Source organism: Ascaphus truei, chromosome 9 (genome assembly GCF_040206685.1).
Source record: "Ascaphus truei isolate aAscTru1 chromosome 9, aAscTru1.hap1, whole genome shotgun sequence".
NCBI lineage: Eukaryota > Metazoa > Chordata > Amphibia > Anura > Ascaphidae > Ascaphus > Ascaphus truei.
In genome coordinates, this window is record NC_134491.1 from 23,573,236 (window position 1) to 23,588,236 (window position 15,001).

General features: G+C 47.0%; 1 protein-coding gene across 13 annotated transcripts in view; it reads left to right on the plus strand.

The window, feature by feature from the left end:
• TRIM9 (tripartite motif containing 9) overlaps positions 1-15,001 on the plus strand; it is a 124,889-nt gene that overhangs the window by 106,966 nt on the left and 2,922 nt on the right. For 8 of the 13 annotated variants that reach the window (XM_075613812.1, XM_075613811.1, XM_075613819.1 and 5 more), the window contains 3 exons: positions 10,102-10,125; positions 11,345-11,648; positions 13,056-13,218. In XM_075613812.1, the coding sequence (XP_075469927.1) occupies positions 10,102-10,125; positions 11,345-11,648; positions 13,056-13,218 (491 nt within the window). The remainder of the gene's footprint in view (positions 1-10,101; positions 10,126-11,344; positions 11,649-13,055; positions 13,219-15,001) is intronic. The other 5 variants (XM_075613813.1, XM_075613816.1, XM_075613824.1 and 2 more) reach the window with 1 other exon arrangement.

The window sequence follows — 15,001 nt, forward strand, 5'->3', positions numbered from 1 at the left end:
CCCCCCTCCCCCAGGAGAACCTGGAGGTCACCCCAAAACGGGCATTGGAATTTGCCCCCCGGGCAAGCCTGGAGCTCCGTCAGGGCAGAGCCATAAAGCCCCCATAGATTACACTGGCGCGGGCCCGGGTTTGCACCGGGATAATTAGCCCCCGTCCCCCCTGTTGGCCTGGAACTCGCGTGTTGCGGACGGGGGGGAGGGAGGGAGACAGCGAAGAGGAATTAACCGAACTGTGAGTGACTCTTCACCTCCCCTGCCCCCCCCCCCCCCCTCAGGAGAGTGTGGACCCAGGGTACGGTTAAAACTGAACTAAAAAACTCCCAAGGGCTCCAATGTTGCGGGCCCATGTTTACAGAGTTGAGGAGCAAGGTCTCCCTCACCCCCATCCCTCACCCCCCCCCATCCCTCACCCCCCCCATCCCTTAACATCCCCCTCCCCCTCCCTCCTCCCCCTCCCCCCCCTCTCTCCCTCCCTCCCCCTTCCTCCCTCCCCCCCCTCTCCCTCCCCCCCCTCTCCCCCCCTCACCTCCCCCTCCCCCCCTCACCTCCCCGTCCCCCCCCTCCCTCTATATATGCTCCATAAGACTAAATCATAAGGTTTAAGTGTTAAGGATAATGGAATTGGTACACTAAATGAAGATGGGACCTCTCCCCCACTTTTCTTGAAAGAAAATGTCAAATGTTTCAAACAGCTGTCTCCTCTGGAATTCAATAATGTGAAAAAGTGAAGTGATGACACAAAAATATATATGCCTAATTGCTAACTTAAAATGTATACAGTCAGAGGATGAACAGGCTCTGAACTACCTTCCCCCCTCTCTTTTTCCTACCTCCCCCTCTCTTTTCCCTCCCCCCCCTCTCTTTTTCCTCCCCCCCCCTCTCTTTTTCCTCCCCCCCCTCTCTTTTTCCTCCCCCCCCTCTCTTTTTCCTCCCCCCCCCCTCTCTTTTTCCTCCCCCCTCCCTCTCTTTTTCCTCCCCTTCCCCCCTTCTTTCCTCTCCCCTCCCTACACACCCCTTCCCCCCCCCCCTCGCTTCCCCCCCCCCAAAAGAGTTTATAAACTGCTGTCTATGTTGCCACTCAAAGAAGTGCAGGGGCGCAGAGCTGAGAGGGGGGGGGGAAAGGGGTGCCTTTACCATAAATGAACGTTTCTACTGTATAATATGCCTGACTGATAACTGAGATTGTATGCACCCAGGAGTCAAACGTGCCTTGAAAGGATGTATCGTTAATCTTGCCCCTCCCCCCCTCTTGCCCCTCCCTCCCTCTTGCCCCTCCCTCCCTCTTGCCCCTCCCTCCCTCTTGCCCCTCCCTCCCTCTTGCCCCTCCCTCCCTCCCTCTTGCCCTCCCTCCCTCCCTCCTGCCCCTCCCTCCCTCCTGCCCCTCCCTCCCTCCTGCCCCTCCCTCCCTACGCCCCTCCCGTCCCCCCCCGCCCCTCCTCCCTCCCCCCCCCCTCCCTCCCCCCCATCCCGCCCCTCCCGCCCCTCCCTCCCTCCCTCCTGCCCCTCCCTCCCTCTTCCCCTCCCTCCCTCCTGCCCCTCCCTCCCTCTTCCCCTCCCTCCCTCTTGCCCCTCCCTCCCTCCCTCTTGCCCCTCCCTCCCTCCCTCTTGCCCCTCCCTCCCTCTTGCCCCTCCCTCCTTCCCTCTTGCCCCTCCCTCCCTCCCTCTTGCCCCTCCCTCCCTCTTGCCCCTCCCTCCCTCCCTCTTGCCCCTCCCTCCCTCCCTATTGCCCCTCCCTCCCTCTTGCCCCCCCCCTCCCTCCCTCTTGCCCCTCCCCTCCCTCCCTCTTGCCCTCCCTCCCTCCCTCTTGCCCCTCCCTCCCTCCCACTTGCCCCTCCACCCCTCCCTCTTGCCCCTCCCTCCCTCTCGCCCCCCTCCCTCCACCCCTTCTCGTCTCCCCTCCCCCCCTCCCTCCCTCCTCCCTCTCGCCCCCCTCCCTCCCTCTCGCCCCCCCCTCCCTCTCGCCCCCTCCTCCCCCCCCTCTTCCCCACCCTCCCCCCCCCTCTTCCCCACCCTCCCCCCTTCCCCCCTCCTCCCCCCTGTCCCCCCCTCCTCCCTCCCAAAAGAAAACGGAAACTGTTTTAGTTAGATACTTAAGAGGTTACTCCACTCCCACAACGCATGGTTATAATATGGTTGTCTCTCTGAAAGGAGAAATGTTTGAATTACTTGAAATGTTCCTATGCCTTCTTTACTTCCCCTCACCTATGGCCTGGGGATCTATACAAAATGGGTTAAGTAAATTCTATAGAGAGTCTGGACCCCGCTGACCGCCAACGGTTGACGAACCCGGAACCACCCCCAATGGACCCACCTGGTCCAAATGCCGGCCGTTCTTAGGGCTGGTAAAAATATGTTAAGGCCTTTTGTAGGCCTTGATACAACTTACCTCTATCTGCTGACCCTGTCCCAGCAGATCTCCGCCCCGCCCCCACCTACCCCTTCCCACGCCCCCCTCCCTCAGCTTAAGATACCTATCCTAATCGAAAAAAACGCGCAACCTCTATACCCTCAGAAATTTAAACCAGAATCAGAGTTACTGGACCATGGCCTCTCAAGTGGGAAAGAGAAGGCCTTAGGGTATTACCCCCCCCCCCCCCCCCCAAAAAAAAGAACCAAAATCGCAACTCCCACACCTACAGAGATATAAACTAGACCCAGACTTACTGAATCAGGGCCCCTCAAATGGGAAAGATGAGGCCTTACGGTACCTTCTAAAAAAGAACCCAAATGGCTAGCCAAGCCACAATTAAATTCACCTCACTCAATGTGAAGGGCCTCCAGAATAACCTAAAAAGGAGGCTAGCACTCCAAGATATGAAAAGATCAGGGGGGGACATCATATTTCTACAGGAGACCCACTTCACATCACAAGACCCCCCAAATTTATTCAAAAAAGTGTTCCCAATGTGTTTTTTCGCATCATTTACTAGCAAAAAAAGGGGTGTAGCTGTCCTGATCAGACAGGGCACCCCATTCAATCATATCAAAACAACTGCGGACCCAGAAGGTAGATTCCTAGTGGTATATGGCTCCTTAGCGGGCTCAGCGATCTCTCTTATCAATGTGTATGCCCCAAACGAGAACCAAACCGAATTCCTAAAGAAAGTACTCGAGGGCATAGACCCGGGATATCTGTCATCGATGATAGTGGGAGGGGACCTAAACATGGTCCTCAACCCTACCGAGGACAGATCGACCACAATGGGTCCCCCCCGTACAACCCCCTCCCAAATCACAGGGAAAAGGTTTAGGGGAATCTTGAGCGAGTTTTCACTGGTGGACATCTGGAGAACCCAACACCAGGGCCAGAGAGACTATACTTTCTACTCAGCACCTCACCAGACCTACTCTCAAATAGACCACTTTCTGGCCACAAAAAATGTGGTGGCGGCAACAACTGACTCCGACATAGGACCGATCACATGGTCTGATCATGCCCCGATTACCATAACCTTGACAACACCCTTCGAAAAGACAATAAATTACTCATGGAGGCTAAATGACTCACTACTCAACCATCCTGAGATAGAAAGAGAGATCAGAGCTGCCATTCGAGACTACTTTTTTTTTAACTCAGGATCTGTCTCCTCACCAGCAACCCTGTGGGAAGCCCATAAGGCAACCATTAGAGGGAAAATCATCTCCATCGCATCCCACAGGAAAAAAGCCCACCAAAAACTAATAAAGGAGCTCACGGATGATATCAAAATAATAGAACAAACTCATAAAGCTAACCCCTCAAAAAAAATATATAAAACATTGACAACAGCTAGAGCAAAACTTAGACAAATCCAGCTGGAGGATGTTGAGAAAGCCCTCAAATGGACCAACCAACAATATTATGATAAAGGGAACAAGGCAGACAGACTTCTAGCGACTAAATTAAGAGGGGTGCATAAACGGTCCCAAATCACGGCGATCAAGAGTAGGTCTGGTGAGATACAACATAGTGACAATAAAATAGCAGCCGAATTCACAAAATTTTACACCGAACTTTATAACTTAAGATCCAAAAATGGCCGCCCCGAATCAGTAGCATCCGAATTAATAGCACAATACTTAGATAAGTGTCAGCTCCCCACACTAACGGAGGAGGAAAACACAGTCCTCAATGCTGAGATTTCAAAAGAGGAACTGGAAGAGGCGGTCAAATCATTAAAAATCACTAAGTCTCCTGGCCCAGATGGCTTCACTAATGTCTACTATAAGAGATTCTTGCCAGTATTATCCACGCATCTCCTAAGAATATTTAACGATTTTATGGAAGGAAATCAAATCCCTACGTCAATGTCCCTGGCCACCCTGGCCATAATACATGAAGAAGGCAGGGACCCGATGCAATGTGGAAGCTACCGTCCAATCTCCCTGCTTAATTGTGATCTCAAACTATATAGCAAAATACTCGCAAATAGATTGAACCCCATTTTACCAAGATTAATAGATAAAGATCAAGTGGGATTCGTAGCAGGCAGACAGGCCTCGGACAATACCCGAAAGATAATTGACATTATTGAACATGTCCATCTCACAGGGACCAAAGCACTACTCCTTAGCTTGGACGCAGAGAAGGCGTTCGATAGAATAGACTGGCTATTCATGGACCATGTTATGCGCAAATTCGGCTTCAAAGACGCATATCTAGAAGGAGTCCGTAGATTATATCAAAATCCATCTGCAACAGTAAAACTACCAGGGGGCAGTAACCAGAGATTTGAGATTACTAATGGAACTCGACAGGGATGCCCCCTATCTCCTCTTCTCTTTGCACTAACCATAGAACCCCTAGCAGCGACAATAAGAACCAATAGAGACATCAAAGGAATAGAAATTGGACACAGGCAGCACAAAATATCACTATTCGCAGATGATGTCATTTTAACCCTGACGCAACCCCAAACATCCCTACCTAACCTCCAAAAAGAACTCCGAGATTTTGGAGATATATCAGGCTATAAAATCAATAACGATAAGTCAGAAGCACTAAATTTAAGCTTGCCAGAGCCAGAGGTGAAACTCCTCAAATTAAACTTTAATTACCATTGGAGCTCCTCGAGTATCAAATATCTGGGAGTAAAGATAGCGAGGAACTACCAATCCCTATATCAACAAAATTACCCGACCCTGTTCCGGAAAATTAAACAAGACTTAGCGAAATGGGGAGGATATCAAATATCATGGATCGGGAGAATGATCTCGGTTAAAATGAACATACTCCCCAGATTATTATATTATTTCCAGACGCTCCCGGTCCACATCCCTGGCTCAGAATTAAAGAACATACAAAAACTAATCTTCCACTTCATTTGGCAGGGTAAGAAACCCAGAACCGCTAGGACAGTTCTCCTGGCATCAAGGGGTAGAGGAGGACTTGGTGTCCCAGACATCACAAAATACTACCTAGCCGCACAATTGCGACAGGTGGTAGTCTGGAATGCCAACCCAAACCAATACTGTTGGCTAGATATAGAATCATACTACGCCGGAATGCCTTCACTACCAGCTTGCCTTTGGTCCCTGAGCAGGGAAGACATGCAGAATAGTAAACTTAAATTAGGCCCAATGAGACACACATGGGAGACCTGGACGAGATGCAAATATAAATTTAAGCTCACTTCGCCCCAATCCCAACTCATACCAATTCACAAAAATCCGAAATTCCCTCCTGGTTGTGAGCCCAGACAATTGGACCAATTCAAAGCAAAAAATATTAGAGCGATCGCTGACCTCTTGAGTATTGGAGAATTCCTGAGCTATCAAAATCTACAAACCAAATATGAAATAGCAAGGTTGGACGTGTTCAAGTATCTACAAATTCGGCACTTTATTCGAACCTTATCCCCAACGTTGAAATTTCCCCCTCTCACAGTTTTTGAGCGGCTCTGTCGAGAAACAGGCCACCAGAAAGGTCTTATAACACAAATTTACGCAGAATTGGAAAGGGCTATAGAAGCCCCCACACATGACTATATGTTGCATTGGGCAGCAGAATTGGGAATAGTTATAGACCGAGAGGACTGGGAAAGAATTTGGGAGAATGCCTCAGGAACTTCCATATGTACCACAATCAAAGAAAATATATATAAAATACTGTTCCGCTGGTATCTTACCCCAGTTAGAATAAATCAAATCTACCCCCAGGCGTCCGATCTATGCTGGAGAGGTTGCGGTCAAAAGGGGGACATGGCACACATTTGGTGGACATGTCCGGAAATTCAAAAATACTGGGGAACCACTCAAAAATTAATAGAAGAGGTCACCGGCCTCAAAATCCCTGTTGACCCGCTGACCTACCTGTTGGCCAGGCCCCTAGAAAATGTGGACCGACCAACAAGTAAATTAATCTCCTTCATCCTAACAGCGGCTAGATGTGCAGTGGCGGCCGCCTGGAAGAAAGTGTCTCCCCCCTCAAAACAAACGATAAAAAATAGGATACAAGAGGTAATGAATATGGAGAAACTATCGGCCTTTTTGAAAAGATCCACGGACTCCTTTAATAAAACATGGGACCCGTGGTTAACCCACATGGCACCCGCACGTCCCTAACCCAAAAACGAAAAGTAAACAGAACGAGTCTAGAAACTCCAATAGAAATATTCTGAGGACGCGATAAGCAACAGGTATCCCCCCCCCCCTCCCCACCTTCCCTTCTCCCCCCTTCCATACTCTTACTCTCTGTTTCCATACTCGCGCCCCCCTCACAACCCCAGGAGGGTCAGGGGGGCGATGAGCTTTCCTCTCTCTTTCTGGTTTCTTTAACCAAAAAATGGAGAAAACTTGTATTAGGCTGTATTAACATACATGACATGTACAATGTGAAATAAGTATTTGCCTAATAGAAATTTTTGGAAAAAAAAACCTGACCTGTTGGTGGCCATTGAGGACTGGATTACTAGAGAATAAAAACTGTCACTATTATTTTATTTTTTTCAACCCAATTTCATTTCATCAACCGCCCCCCATTGCTGTCCTTTTAACCTTTAAACATGACATCCAAAGAGCTCTGTCCTGTTTTTCAACACAATTCCTACAATTGCCAGGTCTCTTTATATATATAAAACACTGTGCACTCCCATCACCATTTCTTTCATTTACTGCTGCATTTAGATTCGACGATTGCAGCTTGAAATGAGTCATGAGATTCACGCTCTGGTGTAGAACAGTTCATACAAGGATGCTCTTTGATCTATGGGTTTTGTTGCACAGAAAAGGCCTTTTTTGTTGAGCACATCTAATGATATTGATTACTAGTACGCAGCCCTGTAATGCAATGCTATTCGTCTTGTGCCAGCAAATACTACCCTGGGAATTTCTGTAATTACTACAGCACAGCTTTCCTGGAGATAAATCTACGTTTCAGCAATTCACAGGAGCGATCACTGGTAGCCGTGACATTGTGTGGCTCATTGCAATAAAAGATCACAAAAGTGTAAACTATCAGCTCCAAAGATTCATAAGGAGAAACCCTGTTTTGATTCATCAGTAGATTAAGACCTAGGACAGAGGTGGGCAACTCCAGTCCTCAAGGGTCACCAACAGGTCAGGTTTTCAGGATATCCCTGCTTTAGCACAGGTTGCTCAATCAGTGGCTCAGTCAAAGACTGCTGAAGCAGGGACTAATTGAGCCACTTGTGCTGAAGCAGGGATAGCCTGAAAACCTGACCTGTTGGTGACCCTTGAGGACTGGAGTTGCCCACCTCCGGCCTAGCAGTTTCTATTTGTCATTAATCTACCAACTTATCCTTAAACACAACAGGGTTTGAAATGTTGTTTGTGAAGGAAGCCGCGGATCTTGCATTGCACAATGATGCTGGCTTAGCAGCCACATACAAAACGTCCACCATGTGTGTAAGTGAAACGTGGAGATTACTGATGACACACCAAGTAGAGTGTATATGTATCGCAAGCAATAGCGCATCAAAGGACATTGCAGCTGTTTTTTTGCTGGTGGCAATTTTGAGTTGGGTCACCCACCACAACGACCTGGAGGTCCTCAGTTTGGAATATCACAAAAAAATCAACTGTTATGCTTCCAAACTTTAATCATGCGCGTTGATTTTTGGTGAATATATCTCATTTTAGAACCTAGTGTTCGATATTCGCGGCCATGCTGTATTGGGGCATGGTTGTGCTATGGGTCTGAGCATTGCATTATGGGACCACACTTTGGCGCTCTCTGCAGCAACTGCAATTGTAATGTGTTACCATTCCCTCTAGCAACAAAAGGATTGCCATATGTGTAGTGCATATGGGCTTTGCTAGCACTTTAACTAATGCATCTAAAAAGAGAAGTTACCCATGTAACCAGACCAACTGTGCATGCTGCCGGGGAAATCCTGATCCAGGCATCACCCTTCAGCGGGAAATCCCTGCATGGGGCGTTGTGTTCGGAAGAGCAGACCCGTCCCCTCCCCCCCCCCCCCCACAGGCAACCGCAACTTGTATTATCCCTGGAGCGCTGCATTTAGCTTTTCTTCCCGCTGCTCCGGCACAGTATGTATATCTTTATTTATGGAAGACTTTACATATTACCGCAGTCCTCCCTTTACGGAGTATGCTGCTGGTAAAAGGATTGGCCTGACATATATGGAAAATAATTGCACTCCTACCAATTGGGCTAAAATATACTAGTGACCTGTTTATATCTAGAACCTAAGGGAGCAGCTCCAGTCCCTTCTACAGCGCCTCGGCGTGCGCTGTGCGTTCAACCCCAGTCAGTCCGGTCCCAGGTAGTACCCTGTCGCGCACCTTTCCCCAGCGGTGCGCAACAGGTTTTCAGTCAGACAGGGGAATTTAAACTCAGAGTTTGCGACGGAGGCGTGGCCACGCCCCCGCCGGCTGTTCAGCCAATGAGGGCGAACCAGCCGCGTGAGGTCATGGCCACGCCCCTGCAAACCCACCTCCACGCCCCCTCCCGTCGCAAACGCTCCCTCTCTCCCAGGACTGCAGATCGCGGTGCAGCGCTGTGCACGCGCTGCCCCCCCACGCCAGGCGCGTGTGCAACAGAACGCACTGGGACCTCACCCTAAGTCTGCGTGACGAAGGTGTCATTTGATCAAAACATGATACAAGCCGCCAACTTTGTCAAGGGAACCTCCGTTTAGCCGGTACCCACACTGAATATATGTAATTTCTTATTGTCCTATGGACTAAACTTTGTGAGATGTGAAAGTGCCCTGAAGGGGTTAAATAAATGAAGCATACGCTTATTTGTGATTTAGTGCAATTAAAAGCTGGCCAAAGCCAGTATCAGAGTTCTCTTATTATAAAGGTGAATTGTGGGTGTACAAATACCCTAGTGTGAGATATTAATACTTACACACATCTCTTCTTTCTGTCAGCCATAGGCACTCACCTGCTCTGCAGCGGAGGGTGATGTGTAGACTGACAATGAGGTGTATAATACCTTTATACTAATTAGAGAATTGGTAGGGGATATCTTTATTTACATAGCGCCCACAGCTGTAATTGGCCCTTTAATAGGGAGACAATACTGTACAGTACAGGGAATTATAGTACAGTAAGTGCAAATAAGATCAGACAATAGGATAGGACATTCCTGCCCCAGGGAGCTTGCAATCTAAGTGCCTGGCTAAATCTGTAGCTGTATGTGCTGCAGTACAACCAACAACAAAAATATATACAGTGATTGGTGTTCATATTTATGGAATTGTCAACTAAAATGTTAGTGTGAATAGACTATTGAACAAATATATTGATTACACTTAATTGGTCATGTAATGTGAATTTAGCTTCTTGTTTGTTATTGTTATTTCTGCAAGTAATTTTCTCCTCAATTTACACCAATTTTCATTCCAAGCCTTTGATTCTTATTTAGACGTATTCTTGTTAGTTGATTGACAGGGTAACTTAAGCAAAGAGAATTAATTTAGAAGAGAATACTGTATAATCAGATTTCCTTACTGGAGGTGCATTCGGACATGTGTCTCATTAAAATTCAGCGCATGGAGTTAATAAAGTGTGTTGTTTGAAAGGAAACTTAATTCACTTTGAGATAATTAATCCGTTAGAAAATAGGAAAAGTTCTCAGCCGTACCAATGTCCTGTTTATTTTCTGCACGCTTTTCATCGGATTTCCAACAGTTGACATTAAAAAACTGGTGGCAGGTACGGAAGATCTTTGCGTCTTTTATGCATGTGAGATATTTCAATTCAAATGTCTAAACCCGTGTATTTTATTTTCTAGCATGTTGATGGCAACTAATGCATTACCCTTTACGATGTCTCAATTGGGAACTTGATAGAAAAAAAATATGGTGAAACGCTTCTTGAAAGTATTAGCTACCCAACATTAAACAGCTCCCATCCACACCGTCTGCAGAACCATCTGTGCTTGTTAGCCACTTGGTGAAACTGGTCTCTCCAGCAATTAATACACAGTTGACTCTGTAGTTTGAGTTAAAAATGGGTTAATTATCAATCTCCCAGGAGTGATTGAGCTGCAACTATGTACGAATTTGATGCAAATTTGCTGCATAATTAAAATGTTCTCTGCATTCATTTTAATGGGGGGGTGGGGGGAGTTCTGCTCCTAGAGACTAAGGGCCATGTTACCTAAGTACTGCTATGGCATAAGCACATTCTGGCACCAGAAGAATTTCTGGACCATTAAAGTGGATACCCTACTAGAAACAACGCCACAGCCATCACTCTGACTAAACTCGGATTCTCTGGAGTATAGGTCCCTATTTAATATATTATTACGTTTAGAAAGATGCTCCATCGCGGTGAGTGGGGGAGAAATCTTCCCAAGCAAGAAGTGTACAGGTTCACAGCATCTTGCTTGCTTTTTTTGGCTGGCTCAGATTGTGTGCATGTGTTTTGCTGCTGCTGCCGTCGTCTTGTTTGTGCTTCTCGCCACCACTTACCAGCACCGTGAGCAGAGGAATAACAAGAAAACTGGTCCATAATTGGGCAGAAAATGTCACACAAGAATCTGTTGGACATTAGCACTGATTATCCCTGATTTACAGGAATGGGGCCATGCCGTCTGCCACAGTGCTGTGTGTACCCATCCAACCAGTGCATATCTGCAACCTCTTTGCCTGCAGAAGGGAATGCGAAGAATGGAATAGACACAGGGGTGGCCAACTCCTGGGTCACCAGCAGGCCAGGCATTAGGGATATCCCTGCTTCAGCACAGGTGGCTCAATCTGATTAAGCCACCTGTGCTGAATCAGGGATATCCTGAAAACCTGACCAGTTGGTGGCCGTGGAGAACTGGAGTTGGCCGCCCTTGGAATAGAGGGTACTCTGGCAGCAGAGGGGCTTTTAATTGAAAACTAAAGACTCTCTGTGTTGTTTTGTTTCCTGAATGTGTCCGCAGTTGCCTGGTTCTCTTTTGATCCTGGTTCTGCACACTCCGACATCATCTTCTCCAACGACAACCTGACCGTCACTTGTAACAGTTACGACGACAGAGTGGTGCTGGGGAAAACTGGCTTCTCCAAAGGTATCCATTACTGGGAGCTGACGATCGATCGGTACGATAATCACCCTGATCCAGCCTTTGGGGTGGCCCGTATCGAGGTGATGAAAGATGTGATGCTGGGGAAAGATGACAAAGCCTGGGCAATGTATGTGGACAACAATCGCAGCTGGTTCATGCACAACAACTCTCATACAAACAGGTACTCACAGGTTTACCTACCTTTGTTTGTCTTCTGAGGTTACATACTGTAGTTATATAGTTACATACTGTAGTTATATAGTTATAGTAGATGAGGTTGAAAAAAGACATACGACCATTAAGTTCAACATATGCTAAATTTAGACGACAGATACTTTATCCTATATTTGTATATACAGTATATTGATCGAGAGGACGACAAGCAAAAAACCCCAGGGAAATTGCATACAACGATATCTCATAAGGGGCAAATAAATTCCTTCCTGACTCCAAATAACGTCAATCAGGTTCCTCCCTGGGTCGGCGCCCTTCCCTTTTGGTTGAGGTTGAGACATCACTCGCACTCAAAGTTATTTGGAACGTGTTACTGTGCTGAACTACATTGCCCCAATTTTGCTCAGCTAGCTTCAGTTATTATACAGAGCAATAGCCAGAATAGGGACACGTTACTTAATATACATATGTTAATACTGTACTGTAATATGTATCCATTTACCAGGTCAAAGCTAACGTAAATATATCTAAGGAACTTCAAAACCCTTCATTACGTTGGACACAGACATTAAAGCGGCTGGGTTTTTTTTCCTTCAGTTTTTGTTTATTTTAACATAGGTTTGAAGCAGGGGGTCTCCGGAACTGAACCCCATTCATTTCAGCTCCGGGGACCCCCTACTTCCGGAGATACTTAACTCCGTAAGGGGGTGCCGGAAGCCGCTTGGCTCTGCTACCTTGGTTCAAGTAATGGCCGCTTTTCAATGTTCCTGCTGGCCAATAGGAAGTAGTGACATCATCCAGTTCGGCTTCCTATTGGCCCGTGTGACTGGGGGCTTTAAACTGCACCAAGATACCGGCGCCACCTACGGAAGTAAGTAACTCGGGAAACAGGGGGGTCCACAGAGTGGAAGTTAATGGGGTTCAGCTCTGGAGACCCCCTGCTTCAATCCTTTGTAAATAAAGGTTGGTATCCTAACATGCTGAATAGGGCCTAGCTGCCTCCTGCATGTCTGTGCTTGTGGAATGCACACCAGTATATTATCTTCCCAGCCACTGTTCTGAACACCCAAACGCCTTTAATAGGACTGCCTTAAATTGTCTTACAAAAACATGAGTGCATGTAATTATACTGTTAACATGTATTTATAATAATATTTGGGCTATAGGTCAATTCAGGGGGCTCAACTCCAGCCGCCCCCCACACGGCAGGTTTCAAAACAGGTGGCTCAATCAGTCCCTGCTTCAGCACAGGTGGCTCAATCAGAGGCTAAGTCAAAGACTGAGCCTCTGATTGAGCCACTTATGCTGAAGCTGGGATATCCTGAACCTGACCTGTTGGGGGGGGGGGGGCTTGAGGGCCAGAGTTTAGCGCCCCTGGGTTAATTGATGGAAAATATCTTTTTTTTTTTAACAGGACTGAAGGGGGGATCACAAAAGGTGCCACTGTGGGGGTCCTCTTAGACTTCACCAGAAGGACCTTGACCTTTTCCATCAATGAAGAGCAGCAGGGCCCAGTTGCTTTTGAGAACATGGAAGGACTGTTCTTTCCTGCTGTGAGCCTGAATAGGAATGTGCAGGTACTGAAAGCATTGGGTCTAATCTCAGTAGGCTTATTGGATCACGATGGAATACACAGTGACTTTAATGGCAGAACTTTGCGTTTATTGTGCAAATCACTTCTTTTCTTTGTTACCAGATTGACATAGTGCATTAATAAGAAGGGTAAGGGACCGGCACTCAAAAATGGATGAACAATTACATTTATGCAAAATAAATTATTTTAATCTAAGAACCGCGGCGGATTTCAAAATCCCTCCCCCAGGCACTTGCCTGTGGCGGCCGCCTCCTTGCAGCCGCCCCCCCTGCTCCTTTGGAATCCCAGCGTCAAATGACGCCGCGGATGTCACCAACGTGATGTTGCATGGCGGCACGTTGCCATGAGAATCGCATGACGCCATGGCAACGAGATGCCACGTTGGTGACGTTGCGCGGCTTCATTTGACCCTGGGATTCCAAAGGAGCAGGGGGGGCGGCAAAAAGGAGGCGGCCGCCATAAGGAAATGCCTTCCCATAAGGTCCGATAGCGCGGCAAAAGCATGTGGGGGCGGACATTTTTGACGCCCCCAAAATGTTGCCGCCTTGGGCCCGAGCACAATGGTAAATCTGCCACTGTCTTAAGAATCAATTAATACAAAATATAATATTAAAAAAAACACGTTAGAATGACACCTAATTGCTATATGAAAAAAGCTTAACATAGCGTGGTATCGTCCATCATAGCAGCGCTGGCCTTTCAGGGCCTGGGGCCCTTTCCTCAGGCTTGAATGTTCCAAATACAGTTTTTGCATAGTACAGTATATTAATAAACCAACACAGTATAGAGCTCTTTTATCCATATTGGTCCAGGATAAGTGTAGATTTCTTGCAGGCTATGACCCTTTTGGATTCATATGAGCATTCTTTGTATATCCCTGGAAAAAGATTAGCGAGTGAAAGCGTGTGAACAGTTACAATGTATCCAGTATATATATAGAACCATCACTGTGGTCTAATAAATGGTATTACAAGTTCTGATCAAGCACTTATACTTGCGTGGACGTTCTTCAGAGATGTTGTATATACAGAAACTCACACATTACTTCAAGCACTCATTCATTCATTTAGGTAACATTGCACACGGTGATATTACCTGGCGTGCCATTTCCCTCCTCTGGTTTTAGTATAAACCATTTCAAGCTAAACCAGTTTGATAGCCATGGAAAATCTCAAATTGATAAAACATCATTTCATTACTTGGTTGTTTATTTATTTTAGTCTCTAAACATGTCGGGCTGTGCAATTGTAGATTTGGAGAGCCCTTCTTAAAGAGTTAGTTCAAGCAATTTTTTATAATTTTTTTTTAACACAGATTGAAGTAGGGGGATCTCTGGAACTGGACCCCATTCATTTCAGCTCGGGGGACCCCCTGCTTCCAGAGATACAGACCTCCGTAATGGGTGCTGGTAGCCACTCCAGGGAGGCTGCTTTTCAAAGTTCCCGGGCCAATAGGAAGCCGTGACGTCATCTGGTGCGGTTTCCTATTGGCCCATGTGACATGGCTTTAAACTGCAGAAAACTGCAGGAGATACCGGTACCCCTTTCGGGGGTATGTATCTCTGGAAGCAGGGTGTCCCCAGAGCTGAAATTGATTGGGTTCAGCTCCGGAGACCCCCCGTTTTAAACCTGTATTAAAAAAAAAAAAAGCACAGCTTGGCTTGCCCCTTTAATAAGTTCCATTGAAGAAAGACAAACATCACACAATCAAAGGGACTAATTGACTGGCACATACATAGCTGTTTATTCATGTTATTTATACTGTTA